This window comes from Onychostoma macrolepis, chromosome 03 (genome assembly GCF_012432095.1).
Source record: "Onychostoma macrolepis isolate SWU-2019 chromosome 03, ASM1243209v1, whole genome shotgun sequence".
In the NCBI taxonomy this organism is placed as follows: Eukaryota; Metazoa; Chordata; class Actinopteri; order Cypriniformes; family Cyprinidae; genus Onychostoma; species Onychostoma macrolepis.
In genome coordinates, this window is record NC_081157.1 from 31,094,642 (window position 1) to 31,117,982 (window position 23,341).

Genomic DNA, 23,341 nt, shown 5'->3' on the forward strand with positions numbered 1-23,341 from the left:
TTTTCTGTGTGTGTGTTTATATAGCAGGTGCATGGCATTTGGAGTAAGTGAAAAAAAAAAAAAAAAAAAATCTCTCTAAAATAACTAAAGACTACCAGAAGGTTAAGAAAATTATTTGCAACATTTTCTCTATTACTTTTTATTTTTTTTCTTTGGGTTTTTTTCTTGGCTTTAAAATTACTAACCACAGAGCAATACAATTTTTCTTCTGGAGTTGTTGACACAAATTGATGTGGATTGCATAGCTCATAAATTCTTACGGGAAAAATTTAGGCGAAGTAAGTTCATATTGACTTTAAATCATAGACTTTTGTATCTTGGGAAATCTGAGACTGAGATCTTTCTCTTTTTTGCTTCTTATTGTTATTGTTCTGTTTAGTTTATACAGGGGTGAGGAAAAGGAGGATGAGCTTCAGATTAGACTGCAGGAAGTCTTGATATTCATATTTAATTACTAGAGCTTATGTGTCTTCATCTCCAACACACCTCAGGCCTGTGTGTGTCTGTGTGTGTGTGTGTTTCCTCCATTAAAGCTTTGCATGCATGCTTTCATAATAACACAAAAGGATATTTAAGGTCATAAGTATCTTTTGTGTGTAAACATAAAATATGAGGCATTTATATGATTCAGAATGACTTAATCTTCAGTCTATTCTTTAACTTCACCTGGCATGATAAACTGTATGTGTGTTGTGCTGCATGTATTGTTGTGTACATGTTCTGGCTGTATGTTGTCGTGCCGGTACACGTCTAACAGTGTGACAGGTGAAACCAGTCCATCCTCATTTGTAACGGATCTCAGGTGTGTGTGTGTTTTGTGGAGTTGAATGAGAAGGAAATGTCTCATCAATGGCCAGCTGCCTGCCTCTCTCACACACACACCAGAGACTTGCCTGTTGGGTGAGATTTTCCACGGATGTGTGTGTGTTAGTGTCAATATGTGACCTGATAGAATATATGTTACTGTGCATGTCTTGTGTTGTGTTGGTGTAATTGTGTGTGTGTGTTGTTTTATAGCAGCTGTTTTAGTCTGGCCTCAGAGAGCAGCTGCAGTGAGGTGCCTGGCACCCTGTGTTTTTGTCTGCCATTCTGGGTTTTTCTGGGTTTTGGTTTTTCTTTCTCATAGTGGTCATTCCTCCCTTTGTGCTTTTTTTAGTTAGAAGCAATATGTACTGTTTTTCTGTCCTTTTTAGACTTTTTTGGCTCATTGTGGTTGCCAGCGGAGCCATTATTTTGCTCTTTCTCTGAGGGGACTTTTAGAGAGTGGGGGGGTTTTGCATTGCTCTGTTGATTCCTGTTTCGCACACAGTCGAATGGTCTTTCAGAGCCGCTGGGGGCTCCGGGAGGTTTCAGCGGAGCCATAACATGTTGTTGGACTACATGGACTTTTTTAGTACTGTCTGATGGCTTCAGACTTTTTCTTTTCATGTCTTTTACTTGATGGAACAAAGAATCGAGTGAAAAAGATGAAAATGAAATGGAAAGATTAGATAATGCAGAAATCGTAGAGCTCTGAGGGGCAAAAGTTTCTCTGCGGCAGACGGTAATGAGGGCTGATGGAAGAGACTGTAGAGATGACAGTGATAAAGAAAGAGAAGGAGCCAGAGGGAAAAAGATGGCAAAAAGAAAATGAAGCCTTAGCCTACAGTTTTGGTTTGAGTAAGCTTAATTACATATTGAAGGGATTTTTTTTTTAACCCTTGTAAACTTCTTGGTCATTTTTGGCTGATATCTTTTAAACTTGGTGACTATTTTAGAAATGTAATTTGAAAAAACAAAACTAAACAAAGAGGATTAGATAAGTCTAAGTCAATAAAAAAGTTTAGAAGGGTTAAAAAATGATCGCTGAAAATGATTTGCAGTTTGTATTAGAGGGCGAGGCATTCTCATTCTAGGGAGCATCTGATTGGATGGAATTATGTGCGGTGCAGGGTGAGTCATCAGTATTTATAGTGAGTGTTCCGGAAGTAAAAAAAATTTAAATTTAGTGTCTATAAATGTGTTAAAAGTGATTATTTGGTGTAAACTGGCTTGAGCGTGATCTCAAAGGTAACAGACATGGACTGAAAGCAACAAAACTGGTTTTGATTTTGTGGGTCATTTGAAAAGAGTAGAAATAGGCATATGAGAGTATGCAAGTGAGATAAAGAATAACTGGTAAGCAGCAAATATATACAAGCAGGAAGAAGTGATAAAGGGAATGACACCTGAATGAGAGTGAGAGAGAGAGAGAGAGAGAGAGAGAGAGAGAGCAAAAGAAAAGCAGGAGGGCCGGCCCACTCATAGTGACAGAGAGCCAGAGTTTAGAGTTTGTCAAGAGATGACAGTGGGGAGAGTGGGGAGAGAAAGACTGAATGAGCTGAATGGTTTAGAAAGTGAAGGAATAGAAGAAAAAAAGACTGAAGCAAAGAAAGAGGAGGAAAACTGATGCGTAAAAACTTGGATTTAATATATTTTTCCATCCTCCAGCCGGCTTCCCTGGATCTACATCTTGCCAGCACTGCCACGTGCTCGCCACACACACAAACACACACACATTTCTGGGACTGCCAGACAGGGGTATGTGGCCACATCCTGGATCACTCTCATCTCTGGAATTGCCTCTGTGGTCGTAACACTCGTCTGTGTGCGTGTACGTGAGCATGGGAGGTGTGGAGTTCACCGGTGTGATATGGAACTGTCAGTTTAACTCCGGAATCCTTTAAGAAGTTTCACCAGCATGGATTAACGAAATATGAGGAGATTTGGGCATGTTCAACAGAAACCACATCTGGAATTTCTCCTCTCTTTGGGAGAGAACGGACACATCTTTAAGCTGACTTGTAGTTTTTAACTTCTCCCTATTTCTGGTTATCAGATTCTTTTTTTTTGCCACATCAAAAGGTCTTAATGGTTCCTTTGTGATTGCGACTCGTCCTTTTGTGAGCCCTTGTACACTCCCGTGCGTGTTGATGTGTGATGTGGTCAGCGGGTCAGGTGCCGTTGGCGATGCCTGCTGTGTGCCCGCGTGTGGGGGGTAAGGAGTGGTGTTTTCAGGATGTGGTAGGGGTGGACTGCAGCTCTCCAGAACCTCGCTGTATCTGGGTGGCGGTTTTACATGGGGATACACCACAAATAAATGTTTCGAACCTCCAAAATGACACTATTGAAAGCACAAATGGCATCAAAGCCAGCAGAGCACTGCCGAGACCCTCACAGACCTGCAGGGTAAGCTGTTTTTATGTGTGTGTGTGTATGTGTGGAGAAAAAGAGAGACATATAGCGTAATTTATATATGTTAAAATGCTTTTGAAAGACTTTTGTATTTATTTATCGCTAGGGTTAGAAATTGACCTGGGTGTTGAGCAAAAATGCCACTGAAAGTCCCAAAAAAAGCCCAAAATATAAAAGCCCAAAATGGACAAAAATACATTATAATTACATGATATTGTTATTTAAGTATTATTTTAAATGTGTGTGTGTGTGTGTGTGTGTGTATGTATATTAGAATATATTAGAATATTTTATTTATTTACATTTTTATTTATTTTATATTAGGTGTTTTATAAATATTAAGTATTTATATTGTATTGTATACTGTCTTTACAAGGTTTGGAAAAAATGCTCTTGTAAAAGGTCAGTTTCGGGGAAAAATATCGGGTCTTAAAAAACTTTTCTGAGAATGTGACTTACTTGCATTTACTTCTTATCTGAAACTTTAACCATAGAGATGGTTGTGGGAGGTCAGATACACTAATTAAAACGTAAAGGCACCAGATAAGGGGTTATAAAAGCCCTTCGGGTGACTGTGTATGTTTGTGTGTGTGTTAAACTGATTGGTTGGTGTGGTTTTGCTTTAAGCACCTAGATTATAGGATATAGTTAGGGAATGTCTAGGACTGTTGTGTATATAGGAGTCTGTTTGTGTCTGTGATTGTTCTGTCATGTGATCACACACTTTGAGATATTCATAAGACATATTCCCAGGCATGTGAGGATGGAATAGTGTGGAATGAAATGGCATATTCTTCAGATTTTTACATGTAAACAGCTGTCGGCCAGACACATGCTCATATGAGACGCTAACCCAAACCAAAGTCAACCGCTTTCAACTATGTGTGGTCGGACTGCTCCTTCAGTTGGGTTAGCTGCTCCATGTCCTCCTAAAAAAGCAAACTGTGCCTCACCATGTTTGAACAACCATCATAATCCGTTCAGAGGTGAACCCTTCCATTTTTTCCCATCACAGAAAGGGAAAACGATTCTAGAAGGACAGACTCAGTTTAAATGAAGCTGCTTGGGTTCGTTCAGATTTACTGTAGGACTTAATGCTCTAGTTTTCTTGTTCAGTCATTCAGCTGTGTGTTTCTCTTGGGTTATTAGGCTGACAGAAGGTTGCCAGGTGGTGTCCTTTAGCAAGGCTGTGTTAAAATACACAGTGCTAGAGGTGCACTGTAGGGTTATTGAACATTTTGTCAGGATGCACTCTAGATGATACACACCACATTTTATGTGAATCAAACCAATGACTGAGGACAAATAATAAAAAAATTTTTTCGTAAAATTCAAAATTACTGACAGACAGAACAGGAATTTTAATACTAATCTCTGTTATAATGTATGTGTAAAGTTGCCCATTATTGCGGCAACTTGTGGCCAATTGACCCTTCAATTGACACGCGATCTGACCAATCATAACGCCGAATCCTCCATTTTGTTCAACAAACAAATCAGACAGGAGAGTAGATTATCTTCAGTGGACTTAAACTTGAAAAATTGTCTGTATTGACATCTTTCCTCAGTTGAAATAAAAAACAGGTGCTACAGCGATCTGTCATGACTAGGGGTGGCACTGTACACAGATGTCACGGTTCGGTATGTACCTCGGTTCGGGGGTCACGGCTCGATACGATTTCGGTACAAGGGGGAAAAAAAAAAATCTATTATGCTCAGTTTCTTTTCATTTATTTTGAACAGACAGTAATGCAAATTACAAATTTTTACATGTTATATAAAATCAGTTTTGTTTTCATTGTGAGTGTACACAAATAAAAGCAGACCTTTATACAGTGATTATTAATAAGACAATAAGACTGTTAAATAGTTGATTCTGCTGGTACAAGGAAACAGTTGAAGTGATCGCGCAGGAGCGCACGCACACACACACACTCACACAAAAAAAACACACATCAGTTCCAGCATTGCTAACTTGACAGCACAGTTGGTACTTTATCAAAATAAAATACAGTGAACCAAACATCAGCGCGCACGCCTCGTTGGAATGTGTCTGAAGTACATTTACATAATAAATAATAGTTTAGCATTCAGATACGTTACATCGTAAATATGGAAATATTATGGAATATTTGGATTTGTGCAGAATGAGAGAGGTAGGATACACCAGCACAAAGCTCCTTTTCACAAACAGTTGAGTGCGCAAGCCTTTAAAGTATACTCCCTTGTCAGTCTATGTGAGAGATGCATTCAGAATCAGCACATGGTCACTGTCTAGTGGGCTTTGTTTTCAAGTGTGCAACTCATGGCATTCGCTGTTCTTCTGCTGGTGGTTATCAAACAGCGTTGCATTACTGTGGGCGCCCCCTTCTGGGTTGGGGGTGAATTTCCTGTATTCGTCGTAAGGCTTCATGCACCGAACCGAGATGTCCGTATCGTGACGGTTCGATACGAAAACATGTACCGTTCCACCCCTAGTCACAACACATTAGTGCCAAAAAGGGTATTTATTGTTTGAATTTCTTAAAGGGGTCATATGATGCTTTTTTTAAAAATCATTATTTTGTGTATTTGGTGTAACAGAATATGTGGACATGCTTTAATGTTCAAAAAACAGGTCCTCTATGCCCCGCCTCTCTGAAACGCGTTGAAGTCCTTCCTTCCGACAAGCGCAGTCTGCTCTGATTGGCCAACTGACCCAGTGAATTGTGATTGGCCGATCACCGCAAGCATTCGTCGGAAATGTAATGCCCCTTTCCATAATCACGAGCTTCATCTTTCAAAATAAATGTAAAGACAGTTAATGATGTCCTTAGTTTTACCATCAGTTCAAGCCCGAGAGGGGAACAGAGTCGCGTGACAGACACAATAATGATGCTCGTATGTGTTTGCACACAAACCGCGATTAAACCACGCCGCCTTTCTTTGCGTGAACATTTGGGCGGCATTGCGCAAATATTTCCACATTGTAACGTAGACATGTGGGGGCGTGTTTGAATGAGCCGTTTTAGGGGGGCGTGGCAGAGTCTTAACTTTGATAAAGAATATCTCTTTGGTTCTAAGACTTTAGTCTTTGCAACTTCAGGGATCTTATCTATGCACAATCAGCTTGTAAAAATCGCATCATATGACCCCTTTAAAAATTACAAAATTTGAAAGCTGAGACCTTGTTTCATACCAGAAGTGACCTGCTCTGTCCGTGTTGTCAATGTCCTCTTTGCTTCGCAATGTATTTTTCACTGCATGGGAACATGATGTGTAATGTGAAAGCGGCATGGCTTGTCGGACATAGCAACTGTAACGAAGGAGGCGGGTTTTTGCGAAGGGTCAATTGTCATAAAATTGAAACCTGCTTGGACCACTAATAGGTAAGTAGTCAGTTAGCAGCCATGACCCAAAGTGACTTATTGTATGTTTAAGGACAATCCCCCTGGACATAGGTTTAGGTGACTTGCTCGAGGGCACAACAGTGAAAGCTCATGTATCACATTTGAACCTACGACCTTTCAGTCACCAATTCAAATCTTTAGCCACTATGATATACCACTCCAATACTGTAAAACTAGCTTATTTTAAGCAGTAATATCATTAACTAAAGCTGTTATTTTATGAAACTGTTCATTTGAAATGTTGCCTTGGCAGCTAACTGAAATAATTTGAAGTTGAAGTAAGTTTAAGTTGAAATACTAAACCTAAAACTGAAATAAAAGAAATTAAAACTATTTACAATTGAGAAACTATGAAAAATGACAAAAACAAGAAAATGACTAAAAATAACTAAAACTGATGTAAAAATAAAAGCTAATTACAAATTAAAAAACAACAACTATAAAGCAATAAATATTATAAATATTACTAAAATAACACTGATTCTATAGGTCACGCTATGATATGCACTACAGAAGATGTCCATTTAGTACATTGTAATGTATTGTCATTATATGGTTACAATTATGTAGAGTATAAACAATGTCAACAGTATTGAAGTCACTCTGCTGGGTACAAGTACATTCATTCATATTCCCTGCAGTTCTGTTTATTTTTTTTAACCTGGATTCAAACATTGCTATAAAGCTGGAAAACCCTGTTTAACGGAGCTCCAGCGGAACTGAAAGAGCTGACAGACAGGTTTAAACACACACATACACACACCTCTTCTCAGTTATGTGTGTGTGCGTGTGTTGCAGTCATAGGGCAGGGTGTCAGGGATTAAACACTCAACATTAATTACGCTCAACTTTTCAGCAGGATCACACACTCAGCTGTTTGCAGTGTATTGTTTCTGGCGACTGTCTGTGAGTGTGTGTGTAAGCATAGCCTGCCAACTTAAGCCCTAAACACACTGCACGATTTTCGGCTCTCCCAGACGAAAGATTGGCATCGTGAAACAATCGTGGCCAATCAGAAATCGCCGCGATTGCTTCACGATGCCAGTCTTTCGTCTAGGACAGCCGAAAAATCATGCAGCGTGTTTCGGGCTTTAGAGGACTGGAGACTCATCAGATGAGGCATTTTGAGGGCATTTAGCAATATACATTCTTAAGTCAATGTCCACATTTAGTTTCCAATTCTTTCCCTGATTTATGACCAAATTACCCTGAATCAACACTAGAAACACATCACCCTCTAAGAAAAATGTGCCAGGTGTGTGTGTTAATCCATCATCAGCTGGTCATAAACTATGACCTCAACCCAACTGTTGGGCTGAATGAATTTTGGATGTTGAGCAGAAGTCGTAAGGGTGTATTTCTAAAGCACAACACTACTATGATTATTATTATTTTTAGACTTATTTTTGGCAGTTTGCTGGGATTCGAAATCGGGACTCCCATAACGCAACGGCGTTATATGTCAGTGCACTGCCCACTAGGCTGTCGGCGCCAACACTATTATGATTTCAACGATATTTGCATTTCTTAATTTGGCTGATGCATAGTTAGGCAGACAAATGCAAATATGTAAAAAAAAAAAAATCTAAATCAATATATTTTTGTTGTTTTTTTCAGAAAAATATTTACGGTTACACTTTACAATAAGGTTCATTAGTTAACTACATTAGTTAACATGAACTAATAATGAACTGCACTTATACAGCGTTTATTAATCTTTGTTAATGTTAATTTCAACATTTAATACTACATTATTCAAATCTTGTTAACATTAGGTAATGCACTGTGAACTAACATGAACTAACAATGAACATCTGTATTTTTATTAACTAACGTTAGCGAAGATTAGTAAATACAGTAACAAATGTATTGCTCATGGTTAGTTCATGTCAGTTAATACATTAACTAATGTTTAACTAATGAACCTTATTGTAAAGTGTTACCATATTTACTTATATATATTCTATCTCGGTTCTGTGTATAATGAACTCGCACGAAGATGAAAGTAAAAGACTTTAATATATCCACACAAGGTCCACAACATCAAGGCTGAATACACACATACACGTTGACGAGAACGGACAAAGAAACACTGAACTGACTACAACTTATATGGGAGAATAAATGAGGATAATTGACAAGACATACCTGCACAAAATGACACAATTAAGGGGAGACAGAAACTAGGTCAAGGAACACGAGGGATGAAATAAAAACAAAAACAAAAGTCCATGAAGTGTGACATATATATATATATATATATATATATATATATATATATATATATATACGGATAATTTTGTTTAGTTTCTTATTAAAATTTATTTGAGAGAATAATTTTTACATACCTGGGCATACATCTAAGAAAGAATTTGTGATTTTTATGCATAATGCAAGAAAATACAGTGGTGCATGAAAAAAATAATTCAAAATAATAAAATGTGCTTAATTGCTACTAATAAATGGCTAATATTCTAGTAATATGCATGCTAATAAGCAACTAGTTAAGAGACCATAAAATAAAGTGTTACCGAAATCTTAATGTTTTCAATCATTTTGCCTCTCATGTCCATTTGTTCACACATTTTTGCTGGAAAATGAGACTCTTTCTCTCTATTTAAGATGTGATATGAAGGGCTGTCACTACGTTTACATGGACATCAATACTCTGATTTTAATACGATTAAGACAATACTCTGATTAAGAGTCTACCATGTAAACAGAGATTTTTGGTGACCTTAATCCGGCTAAAGTCATAATCAAAGTAAACAGAAATCAAATCAAGACATGTGAAGTATTCCAATTTTAGTCACATTATCGAGGTGCAGTACAGAAATGTAAACACCTTAATCAAACTATTACCGTCGTGTAGGACTTTTCGCCGCATTTTGCGACGGGACACATTCACGGCAGCGATCAACCGTTTGACGGCAAATAAAAGAGCTTCAACACCGCCGTCATCTGAATGCACATACAAATAATTAACTGCACTTGAAGCTTTCATAAAATTAAAAATGAAACACCCAAAACTATATATGGCATCATCACAAAGACAAACTATATGTTTATACGTGAAATTCCAGAGGGGACGTCGGATGGCGTCGCGTGGGGACGTAATGACGCATGCCATTAATCGATCTATGTACTGTAACATGTAAAATGGGAACATGGAAGGATTATTCTAGAAGCAACCCATATAAACACCTAAATCTAAATATTGTCTTATTCAGAATAAGGTAAATAATTAGATTACTGATGCGAGTCCATGTAAATGTAGTCATTGTTGTGCACCATTGTATCTTTGGACATCATCTGGCTTGCAATATGTCAGTTAACTTCTCAAAAGCTTCCAATCTAATGGGAATGTAGGAAGTGTTCTTGGAGGTCTCTCTGACGTCAAACAGATAACTTGTTTGAGTGCTTGGTTTCCTTGGAGAGTCATGTTTCCAATCCTTTAGAATGTTAGTGATGAAGAAACACACATGACGACAACAGAATGGAAGGGAAAGTTTAATGCATTAAATGGATGGACATTGCTGGACCATAAGGCGACCAGCATGCGTTTATGTGTACACTTGTGTGTTTTTTGGGGGGTAATAACAGGGTTTGGTATTCTCAGTGCTGGGAGGAACCTTGTGGTCGAAACCTGCGTGTTGGAGCCTGTTGGAGACGGCTCTCTCCCTCTCTTTCTCTTTCTAAAGCTAGCCTCTCCGTCTCTGTCTGAACATGTCCTGGCTTAACAGTAAATGTTATGGAATTCACACATGCCCCTGTACATTCGTCCTGTCACTTACACAGCCTTATTGTGTCTTTCACTTTTATTTGTCTGTCTAATCCGTTGAGCAGGCCCACGCGTGCATGAACTCTGCAGAATGCTCCCAAGAATTTAAGTGGAGAAAGACAAGAAATTTAATATAAGATACATTCTCTGAAAATGAGCCTTAATATCTTTGCAATATCTATTAGCTTCTCAGGTAAATTGATCTTATTTTAAAGAAACCCTTAAATCCTTGTGTGTTTATTAAATATTTTGGCTATTGTTTAATGTGGAGTTTTTAGATCCATTCCACAGATTAGTCTATTTCTATTTCAAAATACTCACATGGATAACTCGAACAATAAAATGTTGTTTCAAAACCTGTATAACTTTCTTCCATAAAACTGAAGTAGAAATGAGAAGTTTAACAGAATGTTCTTGCTGCTCTTCTCCATATAATGAATGTGGATAGGGACCAGGGACTGTCAAGCTCTAAAAATACCAAAAAAGTACAATAAAAGCATCGTAAAAGTAGTCCAAATGGCATGTGAACTATTTTTAAAGGTCATTCAGTGAAACGGATTGAAATTAAGTTTGGTATACACTGAAAATCTTGTCACCCTCCTTTATATTATATGGAAAAGAGAAGCTTAGACATTCTGGCTAATATCTCCTTGTTTTGTTTTACGGAAGAAAGAGAGTCATACAGCTTTTGAAAGATATGAGGGTGAGCAAATGATTGCAGAGTGTCCATTTTTAGATGAGCTATCCCTTTAACAGAAGAAAAGAAAGTTCAATAAAAACATTACATCATTCCACACAATATGGGGGCTGTTTAAAAGGAGCATTACCATTTGTCTATATGTGTGTGATCATGCGTGCAAGTTGGTAAGAATGCAAGTGAAAGAGAGAAGGTTCAGACATAAGCACAGCCAAATGAAAACAGTGTGTGAGACAGAAATAGAGTGAGAAGCGGAGAGGGGGTGAGGCTGCGGTCAGAGTCAGGACCGCTGGATTATAGAGTATGACTTCTGCTGAGTGCAGAGAGATGTGAGGAGTAACGGGGTGAAGAGCAGTTACATTTGCTTCTCAAATGTCTCAAATGTCTCCTTTATATAAAATGAGTTGCCAAAAAAAAAAAATTCCCTTGTTTATGGCACCATTCTTAGGGAACTTCCTGCCCTAACTGAACTTCCTGTAATAGTGAAACCACAGGGCTGGTGAGGTTGTTGATTCTAGGTTGAAGAGAAAAGAGGTATTTTTTTGCAAAATGAGGGGAATGATGATGTCACCTTTCAAATAAAACACCACTACACGCCTGCGACCTGTTTTGTCCCAATCAAAAGGACTCTTTAGCGAACTGGGCTGCGTTTCCCAAAAAAGTATCGTAAGCTGAAGTACATCGTAGACCCATTGAAACCAAAACTTATGATGGTTTTGGGAAACGTAGCTCTGATGTGTTAAATACTTATTACGAAAGCTATTATTTTATTTTATGGCCTTTATTCCTACTAATCTGATAAGAAACATGGCCTCTAAGAATTCCTTAGAGAATGTTGGTTCCCCAAATGTGGAGAGATGTTTCCCGTTCCCTCCCCCTTTTAGTCACTTTTCCTCACATGCCCACGTCTTGTTTGCACAGGTGGCGTAAGTAGACTGACAGATACAAAACAGTTGGGATGGTCATTTAGAACAACAGGGTGTTATTTCTAGCAATCATCTGCCAAGAGTATTCTCCAATTATCACATTTAATGTGACTTGTTTGTCAACACAGATGCATTTCATTTGCATTAGATGCAGTGTTCTGTGTGACATGTTATTCCATTGGAATAATAGTTTTGGAGTAAACGACTGACTGACTGAATGAATGAATGAATGAATGGTGAATGTCTAATTATAGTTATCTCTCTGTGTTTCCTCCAGGCAAAGGGGCGGAGAGATGGGATCTCTTCATCCAGTGAGAACCCTCGGCCGGTGGTCAGGAGCGGGGCAGATGGGTTGGGTGTGTCCTGGCAGGGTCCACGTACACTGGTGCTCCATAAGAACTCTCAGGGCTTTGGCTTTACACTACGTCACTTCATCGTTTACCCGCCAGAGTCCGCCCTGCACACCAGTCTCAAGGTGAGGGTTTCTGCCAACTATCACAAAATCAGGCTACAAAATGTGGACAGCCCTGACTTCCAGTCAACTAACAGCTGAAATAAATCAAACTACAAAGAGTATTTAAGTTGTGCTCATTTAGCCTTCAAAACCTTTTATCTGAAAAATTAACCACTTTGTAATGAAGAGTCTTTTGCATGATATTAGGGCTCAAAAAATATTCTTAAAAAAACTGGAGCAGTTTTTTGGAACTTAAAAAAGCTCATGTATGGCATTAGACTCTAAAATGCCTTTTGTTTTAAGGGTCTAGGCCATACAAGCAATAGTTGGTCCACCAAGGACTTCACCTCACAGAGAGCCAGAGTGGAATCATTTTTTCCTTTAGCTCCTTTTTCTAAAGAGAAGAGTAGGGAAAGACCAAATAAACAGTTCAGCAGAGATTAACTGTGTTTTGCAAATGCACATCATAATTAGAGCGAAAATATCAAGGGCTTATATAAGGAAAGCCGTGAGATATCTAATCATGTCTGACATCTGTTTGTTCTGTTCACCATGTTAAATGTGGATATATGCAGTTAACTTACGTTTTTATTTTTTTAAAGAGCGTTTTACCTGATCTGACACTTAATTATTTTTGTTGATGTAATCTAATATGCTCAACTTGATTCAGTCATATTTAGTCATATTTTTTACTTCTATAAAACCAATTTACATTGTTGCTGCACAAAATCATTTTTTTCAGTGCACTTTTAAGTGTCTTATTAAATGTAGAAATGTAGGCCTATTGAAAGCGTGAGATAAAGTATCTTTATCAGTTATATACATTATAAATAGGACATACACATAGGGTATATATAATAATAATGTTACAAATGCTACATTTCTTGTTCAAATGTTGTTCTTTTGAACTTTTTATTCATCAAAGAGTCCTAAAAATATTTCAACATTGATAAGAAATGATTCTTAATCAGTAAATCAGCATATCAGAATGATTTCTGAAGGATCATGTGACACTGTAGACTGGAGTAATGATGCTAAAAAATTCAGCTTTACCATCACTGGAATGAATGACATTTTAAAATATATTCAAATACAAAACAGTGATTTGAAACCGTAATAATATTTCGCAGTTATTACTGTTTTACTGTATTTTTGATCAAATAAATGCATTTTCAGTGAGAAAAAGAGACTTAAAAAATAAATAAATCTTGCCAATTTAGAACGGGCTACAGAAGTTTAAACGGTATGTGTGTGTACATGATGTTGGAGAAACAAAGCCCCATTATGATTGGATATGGCATCTCTTTTCTGAGAAGCTGCTGTTTGCTTTCCTACTCAAAGGGCCTATTTTGTGATTGACTGGTACCACACGCACTCTGGGCTGGTCCGGGCCGTACCAGGGCTGCTGGGACAATGTGTTGTGGTCCATTCACTGTTCCCAGTGTCCACGTGGTCACATGACTGTGTGGCACTCTCCATCTGTCACCCCACCAGCTCCAAGTCATTGCACACATGGACTTTCATTTTGATCTGTGGGTTGGATGTTGATTATAAATCTTAAAGTTGTGGTCACTGTCCATCACTCTCTCTAGTCTCTACCCATCTGTTTGCCCCTCTGTCTGTCTTTCTCCCGGGACGGCAAAGCCTCAGTATTGTGTGAGTTTGTAAGGAATGAGCCCAGTCAGCGCAGACTAAACATTGGGCTGCCCACTTTAAACTGCCTGATCAGCGTTGCGTGTGTGTGTGATTTGAGCCTCTGGTTTGCAGTCTGGTTATTTTGTGAAGGCTGTGCATGTGTTATCTAAACTGTGTCTGTTGTAAATAAAGATGCAGAGTGAATATTATAAAGACTATGTCATTTCCTGTGCAGATGGAAAGATTAATGTTGTTGCGGCTCTTGTTTTTGTGGAGGTGTGTTTATGTGTGTTTGTGGCTTAAAGCAGGACATTCACTGCTAAAGTGCTCCATTTTTCCCAATGCTGACCTCTAGTGCTGGGACAAATTCAGTGTCGATATCAGTTCCATTATAGAGATCAAACCAATTTATTGAGAACTGTTATAAAAAAATAAAATAAAGTTATTTCCTGTTTTTGTTTTTTTTGTTGGTGCCTAATATGAGGCATAACTCTGAGGATAACTATTGACTTCTAATTCATTTTGCACACCAAAGACATAAATATTATAATTCACCCCAAAAAATGAAAACCGTCATCATTTACTCACCCTAATGTTGTTCCAAACTTTCTTCTCATGTTTTGCATATTTAAGAATGCTTAAAATCTTAGCCACTTTTTCAATGACAAATAAGCAGCGTAAAAGTATAGACTGGTGCATGACGTATAGAATAATTATAATAATATATTTATATATACAGTATACGTCATATATAAAATTAAAATCTCAGTCCTCATTATTGTAATTGCATAGAAATGAGTGACTAGCATGATTTAAAACATCTTCCTTTTTGTTCCACAGTAGAAAGAAAGTCATATTTTTTAAAAGTGATATAAGGGCGAGTTAAAATGAAAAAAAAAATAATAATTAAAAAAATTATATATATATATATATATATATATATATATATATATATATATATATATATATATATATTGGGGTAAAACAACAACTTTAAAAGGCTTGATGAGTATAATTTGTTAAATACTCCCAAGACTCCTGTCATTTCTATTATACGATTAGTGGAGTACAGTATATTAAAGATCATTAAACCATTAGGTTTAAGGCCATGTAGTAATTTTGCTATGATCTAACTCTCTTCTTATTGTTTCCTGTTAGGATGAAGAGAACGGGAATGGAAAGGGTGAGTCTAACTTTTATATTTCTTTTATGTTAACACATCATGTGAATTGCAGTCATTAAAGCAAATTTCTTATAATTTTAAAATGTTTTGCCACTCATTGACTAAACTTAATGACTTGTGTTTCTTCCTCTTGCTTACATTACCACTTACATTATCATCAGTGACTGATCTGAGATGAATTAGTGGCAGAAGCAATGTCGATCAGGGAAACAGATGTTTGTTGCATGGCGCCTCCTAGAGCAAGTTTCCATTCTTGCACAATCAGGGAGCCCATCTGCATTCAAATCAGTCCAGTTTAAGCAGGAATACAGGAAGGAACATGATTGATATGAGATATGTGCCATATAATTTGCAAGTTCTGAAATATGAAAATGTTTTCTTATTTCCATATAAAAAAAGATATGTCACAGTACTTGTATATGAAAAAAGATGCAAATCCAGATGTCCATATCTGAAGTGAGAAAGTTGAGCCCTAATGTCTTATTGTGCTTTACATATTGTCATAATGATATACTACTGGATCCCAGGCAATTACAATGCAAGTAAAATCCAATGACTGATACAGAGGTGCACAAGCAAACACACGCATCTACACACAGTCCACACGCACTGTAGCTTCAGATCATAGAGATTTGTGTAAGAGCTGAGAATGAAAGCGCTAGGCCGCTTGCGACCGATCATCTGATGATATAAGACCAGTATTGATGCTACACTAAAGGCCCACAGTTCCCAGATCAGTTTATCCATTATTACCTCAACCTGTTTGTTGACTGTTACCATCTGTCCTCATCTTATCATGCCATCATGAGACACTGGCATCAGTATGAGCAAAACACATTCCACAGTGCCAGTCTAAACATCTGTGAATGTGTGCGTTTGTGTGTCTGTACAGTGAGGTCCAAAAGTCCACCAGTGAAACGATTCTATTTTGAATTGCGATAAACAGGCTTTAATCTTCTTACCCAGGGATACAAGACAGGCAGGAACACACGTAGCACTCATTGACGTACAATACCGGACCTTAAACTCGGGGACACACAGGCCTTAATCAAACTAAACGAGATAATAACCAAACACATCTGGACACAAATGAACCAATAATGAAACTAAACGAGAACAAGAAACAGGAAACTAAAAATATGGGCACAAGAGGGAGGGAAACACAAGACAAAACACAACACGCCTGACATGACGCCCCCCTCCGAAAGGCACGTCCTCGCAGGGCATACAACATCCAACGGAGAGAGGGAGTGGGCGCTCTCGAGGCCCCTCAAGACAGACCCGTCCCAGCAGACCTCCAGAGCGGTGCCCGTTCTGGGACCCATGGCGGATCAGGCAGTTCAGGAGGCCATGGCGGTGCAGGGCAGAGTCCTGCACGCGGGCGGGTACACGGGTGAACCGCAAAAATTTACGTAACGGGTGGAATAATATTGACGTGTCGGGTGCGGTGCGGGTGCGGGTCGGACTGGTGACAGGCACGGGCGGGTTGCGGGTACAATTATAACCAAGACTATTTCGACTTAATCTGGTACACGCTGATATAAGCAGCTCCTTTCTTTCAAATTGTACCATGCTTGTGTTCGCGCTCTGTCTGAAGACCGGGTTTCTACAGCGGGATTTGCAAACACTGAGCACTGTAGCCAATCGACAGCTGTATTGACATTGATTGACAGCTAGCCTTTTAGACCTGTTTAAAATAGATTGGTCACATACGCAATAGTTTTATATTGTTTTTACACGTTGGATGTTGTGGACACTGCTGCCAGTCCTACATATTTTTATGCAGCCTATAATGTTGCTTTCTCTCTCTATGTTAACTTGTTGGGCTGCGTGTGTTAAATGTTATTATTAATTTTTAAACGCATTAACTCAGAATGACTTGTTAATTGCTTGTTACATTAAAAATAAAATAAAGGCGTTTTGTCCGCCTTATGTAGATTTAATGCGGGTGCGGTTCGGGTCGTGGTTTTTATGTCAAACGGGTCGGGTCCGGAATTAAATTAGTGTTGCTGTCGGATAACGGGTCGGGTATTCTGTTAACTACTGCGGGTGCGGGTTTATCAGGTGCAGGGCACTCAACAGGCTAGAGCCCTGCACGGGCCTCAAATTTAGGCCCTAGCCCAGCCCTGGCCCGAGATGCTCAGGCCCTAGCCCGGCCCATGTCCGACAGCTTATCAGAATTACCGGCCCGAGTCCGACCCGAGCCCGTCTTTTTCCCCTCCGCCTTCTCCCAAAACGGCTCATGTTTCAGCTATTAAAATAGTTCAGTTTTGTATGTAATGGCAAAGTGATTATATTCCGTTTTTATTTTTATTAAGTTAATTTTGAAAAAAGTTTGGAGCATTATTTGTTCGTTAAACAAGTTATTTCTTTCTTAAAGTAACGACCAAGCGGCTAGCAGCAGACCGGCAGGCTGATCATAGCATGTTTGATCAATTTAGCCTTCTCAAATCATCACGACTTGCCTAAAATATAACAATGTTTAAACGTTAAACCTAGATAAATGTGCGCTGCATCCAATAGTTTGTGCGGAGAATCGAAGCTAAAGCGCAGGACATGGAGGCACCAGCGCAATCAATTGCATTTTTTTCAATGGAAACAACTTAAACTAGGCCGTAATTTTTGCTCATAAAGGTAAGAGTAATACGTCATTCGGAACTGTAAAGGGTCTACTTTTATTTGTGTGCACTCACAATATCAACAAAACGTTGTGCTTTTAAGAAAACAATGATGCGCTTTCTGCTGTCTCCGAAATGAACCGAAAGTCAGCTAATACATGCATCACAGACATGATAAGTATATCTATAGAAAGCTTTAAATTACTACTTAACGAAATAAATCAAATCGAAAACAAAAACTCATTCATTATAATCATAGTCTATGAAGATGCACTTCTCCCTAAAGGCGCGTCTAATGAGGAGACAGTGAGTCAGGACCATCATCTTCATCTTTTCGACACTGACACAGAAAACACTTTATTAGTAAATAATTCAAACATCTCCTTACTATTTCCCCCCGACACATTCATGGTAATTACTTTTGCTGGGGCTTTGCGGCAAGCTTCAGCCTATTGTGTGTATTTGAATGCAGAAATCTTCAGCTTTGCTGACGGCGCGCTCTCTGCTGCTGCGGGATTCTAAACACCGTCGAGCCGCTCTTCACAGTCGTGGCTTGGTCTCGTGTTGTTTTCACCAGCGCTGCAATTTTTTTCATCACTAATTGATGGATGTCTAAAATATAAAAATAAGGAGAAAACTAAAACAGGCCCGAGGCCCAGCCCGCGTCTGAACTATGATGTGAAAATTGGCCTGAAGCCCGGCCCTAGGGACGTAAAAAAGTCAGAAATGCAGGGCTCTACAACAGGCCATGGCGGTGCAGGGGATCAGGAGACCATGACTGGACAGCCTTCGTGGCCTTGGCCTCGTCCCTCGGCCCGGCCACTACAGCCGGTGCCCTATTACCCCCCCAAAAAAATCCTTGAGGAAACATGTGGGGCTGAACTCAGGGACTGGAGCCCTCCCCGGGAAAAACAAGTAATCAGGAACCCTCCTTGGGCTTAACTCAGGATCAGGAGCCCTACATGGGCACAAATTAGGAACAGGAGCCCTCTCAGGGTTAGCCACAGGAACAGGAGCCCTCACTGGGCTAGGCTCTGAATCTGAGGCCTCCTCTAGGCCAAACATGAGACCCACAGCCCTCCTTGGGCTGAACGGGGTGACAGGGACCTTTTCAGGGGTACACTCAGGAACCACTTCCATCGAGGCAACTGGAGAAGCAGGCGGCTTGGGAATGGCGTCCGTGGCCATGACAAGAGAAGCAGTCCGCTTCTCAGGAACCCCAACAAACAGGGCTAGGCCGACAAGAATAGTTCCTGTGGACAATACTTCTGGGGACATGACTTGATTCCGGTCTGGGGCTAGAGCCATCTCTCGACTCTGGTCAGGAGCTAGAGCCATCTCTCGACTCTGGTCAGGGGCTAGAGCAGACACTGGAGCGCGCTTTCGAGGAGCAGTTACTGGTTTCGAAGCAGCTAGCGGGCTTGGAGGAGCGGCAGCCAGCGAGCTTGAGCGAGCGGCAGCCGGCGAACTTGATTTCGGCTCAAGCCGCGAAGGGCAGCGGGCTTGACAGCAGAGCAGCAGACGGCGGCGGGCTTGACTTCACCGCGAACAGCGGCGTGTTTGACTGCTGAACAGCTGACAGACTTGACAGACGAACTGTAGGTGGGACTGACGGCGGGTTGGTTCTGGCTCGGGCCTGGACAGACCCCTTCCCTCCAACTTAGTCCGGTGGTGTCTGGGAGGTCCGTGGGGCGATGGTAGTTGGCCCCGAGCCAGAACAGCGAATTGATGGTGGCATGCTACAGTGCCGTCGCCGTGGCGAGCCCGCAGAATTCCTCTGCGTACTCGAAGAAGGGGAGATCTCGACGGGCTAGGGTGGCAAATCGTGCGGCGGTTTCAATGCCGCAGGAGGAAAAACAGGGAAAACAAAAAACTTCAAAAAACAGGAAACAAATACGGGGAAAATGCGCCGCTCACTTTCAGTTTTGGTTTGGGTCCGGTATTCTGTCACGGTTATGCTACTGTGCTGGAGCAAGGAGCAAAGGAACGCAGAGCACGCAGGAGAATTGCGATAAACAGACTTTAATCTTCTTACACTGGGAGACAAGACAGGCAGGAACACACGTAGCACTCATTGACGTACAATACCGGACCTTAGACTCAGGGACACACAGAACTTAAATAATGAAACTAAATGAGATAATAACCAAACACATCTGGACACAAATGAACCAATAATGAAACTAAACGAGAACAGGAAACTCCAAATATGGGCACAAGAGTGAGGGAAACACAAGACAAAATGCAACACGCCCGACAGCCTGACTCTAATTTACTAATTTGATTAGTGACCTAGAAATAGTGCAGAACATTAAATATTTAAAATATTATTTTAAAAAACTACAACCTATTTGATTATATGCAAATTTGAATTAGATTTTGAACTATGAAGTATATTTTGTGTGTGTTTGACGCAGGGCTGCATCGGAGTCGTCTGGAGCCCATGGACACCATCTTCGTTAAGAATGTGAGGGAGAAAGGCCCCGCCCACCAGGCTGGCTTATGCACAGGTAAAAGAGTGTGATGATATGTTCATAGAATAGAAACTACAATTTTAATTTGAATGAATGGCTGTTAATAGGGGTGAGCGATATGACTAATTTTATATCACGATAACGATATATATCACGATATAGTAATTTTTTTTCTTTTAAAAAGGTTTTTATGATATTAAAATCTTTGATACCATAGAATATTCATAATCCTTGTCACCAATGTCAATATCAAACTAATACAAGCCTAAAAATAGACAAAAAAAAAAAACAAGCTCACTGAAAATAAGTAAACAGTCAGTGATGAAATAAGTATAAGAAACTAATTGCAAGCAATAGAACAAAAAACTACAATAAATAAGAAACGCTACATACATTGTGTAAATTAATTAGTCTTCACTGTGTTAATTATATCTATCATTATTTTTGATTATTATTAAAGATACAAAAGTGGTTTAGTCAAGAGCAGTGTGAGATTTTCTAGCAATGTGCTATGATTAATATGAATGGCAGGCAGAATGAATATTGGACAGCTTCCCCTTTAAGACAGAAGTCCGGATCCAATATACTGTTACATATGCGTTTTCTCTTTTAGCTGTTTCCTCTCTCTTAAGACCTAAATCGCTGTCTTTGAGGATACTTGCCAAGACGGGGATTCTGACGCATATAAGTGTGTTTATGTAATCGTTCAAAGTCAATAAAGCGGCAAAAAAAATAAAATAAAATGCGCGTTCCTCTCACATAGAAACGGAGACCAGACGCATATAGCTCTGTTGTTTGTGTTTCAACGGCTTAAAATCGGTTGTTTTAAAACTGCAGTGCTTAAAAACGTGTGTCCATGCTACAGATGTAGTCCCTCGTTTAGGAACGAGCTCCTCGTTTTGTTCTGGTCATTCTCCACCTGGTTCTGTCTCCGCTTCACGCCCCGTGGTGGTGTGTAAAGATCGCACTCATCCAAATGATTAAAAAGTATTACCGTAAACAATGTATTTTGCGACACCACGAAATAAACGATAGAACATAATATGAAACAATAGACTTTTTATTTTGTCCATCCGATATATATCGTCATATCGCACAGCCCTAGCTGTTAATATTTCTGTTCAGACTGATACAAACATTTACACTCATCAGTCTGACAGAGAGAGCTTCTCATTTCCATCACACTGCAAAGAAAACCAGCCAAGCAATAAGATTAGCATTTTTTTGGTCCCATGCTCATATAAGACTATGGCTTGGTGGCACTCACAAACTGTTGTTATTATGAAATAGTATTGTTATAAGTAGTATTATACAAAATAGCATTATAATTGTAATAGTAATACAGTAAATATCAGAGAAAGAATCCGTAAACATCATGTAAAAACAAAAATCTGAATGGCTGTTTGAAAACATTTCTTCTCCATGACAAGTGATGTTAGAAATGGAAAGTTCTGTAGGCCTAGTGTTTTTTATACTGGGGTAATGCCTGTATTGCTGCTTTTCTATAAGCGCCACCTACTGTCAGAGAGTGGATTTGCATTTTCATTCAGCCCATCTGCAGCTATAATGCATTGGTCTGAATAGACAAATTGCATATGATAATCGGACCAAATTTGTGTTATTGTTTGTGAACAGGCTTTGATAGTTTTTTCAGTTGCACAATTTCACTGACTCAACAGTCACTGTTGTTGACATTTTCTGTGCATTAATCATTTCACCCTCAATACTAGTGACTACTCATTTTTACTAAGTGAAACATAACCCTGAAATTCAATGGGAAGATGAGTTAACTCATGGTTTCATTACTGAAAACTTTTTTAATTCATACTGTACACATGTACAGTTGTGGCTTTTTGCTGTGTGTGTACATGCTAAACGATTTTAGCTTTGATTATACCCACCTCAGTACACTCTGTGCATACATATGTGAACTTTTGTTATGACTTGACTCAATGATAGTAGACTGTTTCTTCTTTAGAGCTTGTCACAGATTTATAGGAATGTGCCTCGGTACTAAGACAAATTTAAAGTGCTGATATGTCATGCTTCCTGTGACCAATCATGTCACCTGACTGCCATTCACTGTGCCCTCACTGTATTCATTCGTTCTTCTGTTGATTTCTATGAATGGAATAAATCTGAACCTGAGAGAGAAACTGATACAGAGCAGTATATCTATTTGGTGAATTATGGTTTGTTATTCATACACAACACATTCAGCGCGGTTTGTGTGTACTGTATGTGTGTGTGTGAAAGAGACACTTGGCTGCTTCCTAGGCAGGAAAAAGTAGGGCATGTTCTTCTTACCTTCTTTCCTTAAAGTGTACAATACAATACAGGATTGTAGTATATTTACCATATTTGTTGCCAGTAACTATGCTACCATACACATACGATTAAAATAGCTTTGAGAATGTAAGAGACATTAAAAAGGAATATCTTTTGGTATTTTATGTGATCATCAAGTCAATGGAATGTTTAAAATTTGTGACATGGAGCTGAGAGTAGCTGACAGCATAATCAGGTAATATTTCATAAACAAATATGATGAGTGTTCCAATTCGGGAAATAGTCTTTTCATAATAGAGTTTTCCGTGGAACCCGGTGCAACAGATGAATCACTACCTCTGATGAATGTATTTTAATATGATTGGTTATGACTGGATAGAAGGTTCAGCCTTCATTGACTCTTCTGACAAACTGCCGCTGGTGGAGATGATCCCATAACCTAACCCTGACATGAACCCAAAACACACCAGAGATCTAAGGAAAACAGAGTGAACACATGGAATGAGTCTACTTAATCTTTATTATTTGAACAGAATGCACATGCTTGCTCGCTCTCACTATGTGAAGAATGCTAAAATCACTAAACCCTGTTGTGAAATTAATGGTTAGTGGAAAAATATATGTAATTGTGTAATATTATGTAATATACAGTGTTTAATATAAGTTTTGTACATTTGTGTGA

The 23,341-nt window shown here is 39.1% G+C and overlaps 1 protein-coding gene across 8 annotated transcripts in view; it reads left to right on the forward strand.

Moving 5' to 3' along the window:
- Positions 1 to 23,341, forward strand: part of arhgap23a (Rho GTPase activating protein 23a) — an 87,044-nt gene that overhangs the window by 36,300 nt on the left and 27,403 nt on the right. For 3 of the 8 annotated variants that reach the window (XM_058769137.1, XM_058769138.1, XM_058769139.1), the window contains exons 1-4: positions 1,415 to 3,207; positions 12,284 to 12,481; positions 15,254 to 15,278; positions 20,314 to 20,406. In XM_058769137.1, the coding sequence (XP_058625120.1) occupies positions 2,959 to 3,207; positions 12,284 to 12,481; positions 15,254 to 15,278; positions 20,314 to 20,406 (565 nt within the window). In that variant the 5' untranslated portion in view covers positions 1,415 to 2,958. Of the gene's footprint in view, positions 1 to 1,414; positions 3,208 to 12,283; positions 12,482 to 15,253; positions 15,279 to 20,313; positions 20,407 to 23,341 lie in introns of those variants that run through there. The other 5 variants (XM_058769141.1, XM_058769142.1, XM_058769140.1 and 2 more) reach the window with 2 other exon arrangements.